At 34.0% G+C, this 6,737-nt stretch overlaps 1 protein-coding gene and 1 long non-coding RNA gene across 2 annotated transcripts; both read right to left on the reverse strand.

Annotated features, from left to right (window-relative positions):
• Nucleotides 1-846: 846 nt before the first annotated feature.
• On the reverse strand, nt 847-2,525 carry LOC135143765 (uncharacterized). Its single transcript, XM_064075705.1, has one exon. It carries the CDS (start codon nt 1,430-1,432, stop codon nt 911-913), a length of 522 nt encoding a protein of 173 aa, XP_063931775.1. The 5' UTR covers nt 1,433-2,525; the 3' UTR covers nt 847-910.
• Nucleotides 2,526-5,734: 3,209 nt separating this feature from the next.
• LOC135143769 (uncharacterized) lies at nt 5,735-6,393 on the reverse strand. The gene is made up of 2 exons (XR_010282891.1): nt 6,224-6,393; nt 5,735-6,173 (listed from the first exon to the last, which is right to left on the reverse strand). It is a non-coding gene; the product is annotated as an uncharacterized LOC135143769 (long non-coding RNA).
• Between the last annotated feature and the right edge of the window lie 344 nt (nt 6,394-6,737).

Below are 6,737 nucleotides of genomic sequence, written 5' to 3' on the forward strand. Positions count from 1 at the left end.
AAAACTTGAAAATTAAAAAACTGAAATATCCAAAAATTTGAAGGATCGAAAAACTGAAGAATTGAGAAATCGAAACATCAAAAAATCGAAAAATAAAAAATTTAAAATTTAAAAAATCGATATATTGAAAAGTCACAAAATTGAAACATTGAAAAATTCGGAAATCAAAAAACCGGAAAATCGAGAAATCCAGAAATCTAATAATAAAAACCTTGGAAACGCCAAAAATTGGAAAATCGAAAAATTGAAGAATCAAAAAAAACTGAAATAACAACAAATTGATAAATCGATAAATCGTAAAATACCAAAACTGAAACGGTAAAAAATTGGGAAATTGAGAAATCAAAAAATTGAATGGGAAAATTGAAGAACCAAATATTGGAATATTGTGAAATCAAACAACTGAAAAATCGAGAAATCGAAAAATTGTTATACAATTTTAATCTTTTTTCCAAAAGTGTCGATGCCTAGAACACCAAATAGTAGATCACAATTTGATGACTATATGCCGCAATGGCATGAACAGTTAAATTTTGATCAACGATTTACAATGCTTCCGATAACCTGAAAACGTTTACAAGATTTCAGCGCATTTTACAATTTCAAAGTTGAATGTAAAATGTCATACAATTTTGATTTTCTTTTCCAAAAATCGAGTTGCCTATGGTGAAAACTCAACACGGATTCATAAACCACAAGTGGAGGAGTACGTTATTTTATTAACATTTACTTTAGTAAATGCAACTTTTATATATCATTTTCATCATATTTTTTCCACCTAGCAGCAAAACATTCCTAACGTTTATTTCATCAAAAAAAAAGAAAAAGAAAAAGAAAACAATCAGGTAGTAGTAATTCCATTTTTATTTCGTAAAATATCTCAACAAGAGGTGGTTAACCTTAAAAACTGCTACGGTTCGACGTATGGATCTCCCGCACAAATCCCCACCCACATATCTTTAAATTTCTCAGTGGAAATAGGGACTACACACATGGTGTTAAATTCGGCTTCCACTTCTGAATCTTCGTAATATGGGTTATTGTACCCGTAAATCGTAAAGCTACCTTCAAACGTGAACCATATCCACTTCGGAACAGGTACTGTACTCCCAACAACGTCTAAGTAAAGCTCCACCAATTTACCCTCGGAGTTCTTCAGCGTGGCGACCCCGACGGTACCAACCACGTACGACTTTGGTTTCAGCGTCAGCCCAGTAACGAAGCTGTTCACAAATTCGCTAAATACATTACGAAAAGGACTCCATTGTGGTACCGTGTTGGCATAAACCAACGACGCCTTATCGAACTGTGCATATTTGAAGATGTAACTTGGCAGCATTTGTCCCTTAATCAAATAAACTTCATCAGTAAGGTACTCAGAAAGCAATAATTTGCTGAATGTATCCTCTTGCTGGTTGTAAAGATCGTCCATGTCGACATAGTTGTACACGTGACCGTCGTCGACAAAGTGGTCATGTGTTTCGGTGAAAAATTCACCCCACTGGTAGAAAGAAACATTGAAAGCAATCCTCAAAGGCACGAGTTTTTTTGAGTCGAAACATAAATTTTAAATTTAGGTTAGAGCGTATTAGCAGTGATAAGACCGACACTCTCTCTTTAATTAATTTTTAGTGGTTAAAGTGCCTTGTTTTTTCTTGAATTTTGGACAGTGTCTGGAAATTAGGATTATCTACGCCCTGTGTCACTGTTGTCGCCTTTTGATTGCGTAAGTTAAGGGGTTTCTCTATTTTGTACGTGGCTTCTGCATTTTTTGCCCTTTCACGTGATAACGTTATCTTGGTTTTATTGATTAATTAGCTTTAGCTTTTTGCTACAATATAGCTGTATCCTCTGTCTCTTTTGTTTTACCTTCCCTGGTCTAGTCTGTTTGTCAAGTACTGTCAGTCACCACGACGGACCGCGTTGGTGTGAAGAATTGTTTCCTTGTTATCCTATTAATATGGCAGTTCTATGTTTAATTTGTGAGAATGCTATCACCCCTACGACTCCTTCTACAAAATGTGGTACATGCAAAAAACATGCACATATTAAATGTTTAAAACTGAGTGAGTCTGAAATAGCTGAAATAATAAACGACAAATCTTCTTGGATTTGTCCTAAATGCTCGCCTTCTAGTAACATAATCTCAATTGAAAAAATTGAGGAAATCATTATAAAACAACTAAGTGTGGTGCAACAGGACATTAAACAAACTATTGAAAATCACTTCAAAGCTATCAATGACAGATTAACAACCGTTGAGGATAATGTACGACTAATTCAGGAGGAATGGGCAGCGTTTAAGACGTCTAATACAATGCCTAATAACAATTCATCTGATCTTAATGTGATTGTGGCCGAAATTGAGGAGCGTAAAAGACGGAGCTCTAATGTACTATTGTTTAATTTACCTGAATCTTCTTCTACATCGATTGCACAAAGGGTTGCGGACGATTTGCAACAGGTTATGTCTATTTTATCCCCGTTGGGTTTCATTTCTCATCCTCAAAAAGTTATTCGCATTGGTCCTCCTAAGTCTAACACTGTTCGTCCTTTGAGAATAGTTTGTGAAAATGAGAATCTGGCTAAAGACATTCTCCGCTCAAACAAAAATAACCCTAATCGTGATAAATTCTTTCGTCCTGATTTAACTAAACTTCAGCGTGATTTTAATAATGATATTCGCCGTGAATTTAAGGACAGGGTTTCTAAAGGTGAGAAGGACGTAACTTTAAAATACAAAAACAATCAAGCTTATATTACCAAAACAAGTTCATCTCGCAATAGTTTTTCAAAAAAGTAATAAACTTTTACTATCAGAATGTTGGTGGCCTTAGGTCAAAATTAAAGGAATTTTCGTTAATGGTTAATTCTAGTGTTTACGATATTATTATTATTTCGGAATCCTGGCTTTGCAGCAGTATTTCCAACGAAGAACTGGGTTTAAATAATTATAGCATTTTTCGTGCTGATCGCAATGTTGATTATACGGGTAAACATCGTGGTGGTGGTGTGTTGATTGCGATCAGGAATGATTTTTGTGTTCATACTGTTCTTTGTAGTATTTCTGTGGAAAGCATTTTTGTTCATTTAAAATATAATGATTTAGATTTGATTGTTGGGGGTGTGTATATTCCTCCTGCGTCTCCTCTTAGTATTTTCGAGGATTATTGTAGTGACCTGGAATTAATTTTTGAGCGTTTTCCTGATTCATCTTATGTCATCGCCGGTGATTTTAATTTACCACATCTCGTCTGGAATGGTAATGATATTCTTTTTGATTCATCGACTAGTAAACATGAATATTATGACGTTATTAACTCAACTTCAGCATTTCTGAATCTTAAACAAGTTAATTTATTTCCCAATGGCAGAAACGTTTTTCTTGATCTTATTTTTACAAATATTGTTGCACTTGCAGTTTTGCCTGCTGTAGATCCTATTTTTCCTCAAAGTCTTCATCACTCTCCGTATTCATGGTATATTTCCTGCACCTCTTCATCTTCGCTTCACTCTGAAGTTCAAATATTTGACTTTAATAATGGTGACTATATTTCTTTAAATGAATTTTATGCATCGATTAATTGGGATAATTATTTTCTTGGTCTTAATTTGGATGAAAAAGTGGCAGTTTTTTATGACATAGTTTTTAACGGGTTTGAACAATTTATTCCACATAAAATATTAAGGCATAATGCTCGTAATAATTATCCGGTATGGTTCGATAAAGAATTGAAAGATCTTTGTCGCAATAAACGCATAGCGCACTCTATCTATAAAAAATCAGGCAGGTTTGAAGATTATATTTATTTTAAATCCTTGAGATCGCGATGTAAACAGTTATGTGAACAACTGTATGCTGCGTATATATCTAACGTTAATGTTAGTATTTTTAATAATCCCAAATTTTTCTGGAAATTTGTTCGTGACAAAAAGAAGAGTGACAGCAGTATTCCTGCTGAAATGACACTTGATCAGCACTCTGTAAAAGGTGGGGATGAAGTGGCTAATCTTTTTGCACAATATTTTTCTTCTGTTTACGCAGTTGATGACTTGAGGAATTTTGCTTGTTGTTTTGATTCATCGTCTCAAGTGAATGATTCTGGCTTATATATTAGTTTATCAGATGTTTTTAATCATATTTCCTTGTTGAAGTCATCTTGTAATCCTGGCCCTGATGGTGTTCCCAGCATTGTTCTAAAAAACTGTAAATTCTCTCTTTGCTTACCTTTATTTATCTTATTTCAAACGTCACTCAGTGAAGGCGTCTTTCCTCAATTATGGAAGAACAGTTATGTAATTCCCATCTTCAAATCTGGACAACGTAACAACGTGGACAATTATAGAGGGGTCTGCAACCAATCTGCAATTCCCAAATTACTTGATGCTATTGTATCCATTCAGCTCCGATGGGCATCTGCATCTATTATCTCAAGTAGTCAGCATGGTTTTTTCTCTAACAGGTCAACATTGTCTAACCTTCTTGAATACAAATCATTTTTAAATGAAGCATTTGCCAATCGATCGCAAGTAGATTCTGTTTATACAGATTTTTCAAAAGCTTTTGATCGGGTTAATCATCGATTGCTAATTGTAAAGCTACATAAGTTAGGTTTTAGAGAAGGTACGATTAAATGGCTATCTTCTTTTCTGGTTGACAGAAAACAACAGGTACGAATTTATAATTATATTTCGGCCCCTTTTTGCGTATCTTCTGGTGTTCCACAAGGTACACATTGTGGACCCATTCTTTTTTTGTTATTTATTAATGACTTAACTTGCAGTTTCCATTTTTCAAATTATTTACTGTATGCAGATGACCTGAAACTATTTAAAACTATACGGTCCATTCAAGACGCTAAACAACTTCAATTGGACTTAGTTGCATTATTTAACTGGTGTCAAAATAACTGTCTTCATTTAAACATTAAGAAATGCTATGTAATATCATTTTATAAAACCAAATCGCATATCAGTTTTGATTACCAATTAGACAATGTCTCCGTCTCACGAGTTTTAGAAATAAAAGATTTGGGGGTGATTTTTGATACGACCCTTACATTTAAGAGCCATTATAACCATATTTACAATAAAGCCATGAGTATGTGGGGTTTCATTTGGCGTCATTGTAAAGATCTGTCTCCATTGGCCCTAAAATCTCTCTACTGCTCTCTTGTTCGATCGCATTTTGATTATTGCTCTTCTGTTTGGTTTCCTTTTTATAAAATCGACTATGAGAGACTTGAAAGAGTACAAAATAAATTTCTTCGAACTGTGGAATTTAAAATGGGTCATTCTCATATTAAGGGTGACTACCGATGGATTATGGATAAGTGTCAAATTCACTCTCTTATTATCCGTTGGAAAATTTCTGATGCCTGTGTTCTTCATGACATTATTAATGGACATATTGACAATCCAAGTCTGTTGAACAGATTGTCTTTTCTTATCCCTGCAGTTGACAGTCGTACAACAAGAAGTCGAAACATATTTAGAATATCAACATCAACAACACTTTTGGCTCAAAATCATCCGTTAAGAAGAATGATGGAAGAAGCTAATGAATATTCCTGCCGCATTCGAATCTCAATCTTTGATTCTAGTAGGCTGAAATTTAAAAATGATGTGTCGGTTTATTATTATTATAATATGTAATCTTATTTAGTTTCATTTTCAACTTTTTATTTGTTTAATTTGTATTAATATTGTACTGTATCGTGGAATCAAGAAACACTGTTTTTTTTTTCCTTTATTTGTAAAGTGGAGTTATATTCCGTAAATAAATTATTATTATTATTATTATTATTATTATTATAATGTGTACAGGGTGGTAAACTGGTTTGATTGTGGGTATCCCAGGTTGACGTCATGGCCTTTATTTTGACATATACTAGTTCTTACTTGAGCCGTCGCAGGAACTTTCTGTACGCATTTAATATCGGCGAATGTAAGGTATGCCGATCTGTAGTACAGGGAGAGATGGGTACTGTTATAGCAAGATACCCTACCGGGAATGTCGGGGAGGTCTGGGCTAGTATATCCTTCGATACAACCTAGCAAAAAATTAGCACCACGAGTGAAATTAATTGTAGTTTCGTTGCTCTCAGGGAGTAGAATTTTGTATTGTAGATCTAAGACTAAGACGTTGGAGCTGGATATGTCCAGGACACAGACTGCAAATCAGGATTAAATGACACAAGTTTTAGTCTATCGTGGAACTTACCTTGCGCGTTAGTTCCTAGTACAGAGAGAAAAAACACTATTAAAGATATAATCAAATTCAACATTTTTTCAACAGTATGGTATGATTGATCTATCCTCTCTAGAACTAAAGCAAACTGTGAAATAGTTTTGATTTTAAAGGTTTTGTAATACACAGATTGACGTAATGCGTGGTGAGATCGATCATTTTCAAGGGTCGACACTTGACAGGGTACATCCATCCTAACAATAATTAATATCTATTTTCGTATAAAATTGCAAAATTTGAGAGAGACTTTTTTTTGATAATGATAAGAAACATTCGTGCTGCTTTTTGTGCCAACTTATCACTGATAACGATAACGTTTTCTAAAAATTTCGTTAACCATCGCGTTTGATTGTAAACATCCGGACAATTTATGAGTGAGTCATTTAAGTCAAAGTTAAACAGAAGTTTGTCGAAAAATTGAAAAATACAGAATTTGAAAAAATTTTTGATAAAAAAAGGCGAACAATTTTTAAAAGTGAAAAACCAG

The sequence above is a fragment of the Zophobas morio genome, unplaced genomic scaffold, assembly GCF_036711695.1.
Source record: "Zophobas morio isolate AGI-343-1 ecotype UQ-CSIRO unplaced genomic scaffold, CSIRO_AGI_Zmor_V1 ptg000075l, whole genome shotgun sequence".
Taxonomy (NCBI): domain Eukaryota; kingdom Metazoa; phylum Arthropoda; class Insecta; order Coleoptera; family Tenebrionidae; genus Zophobas; species Zophobas morio.

Bases quoted from the DNA above. Each gene is read 5' to 3' on its own strand.
- LOC135143765 (XM_064075705.1), bottom strand. From the start codon at position 1,432: ATGGACGATCTTTACAACCAGCAAGAGGATACATTCAGCAAATTATTG.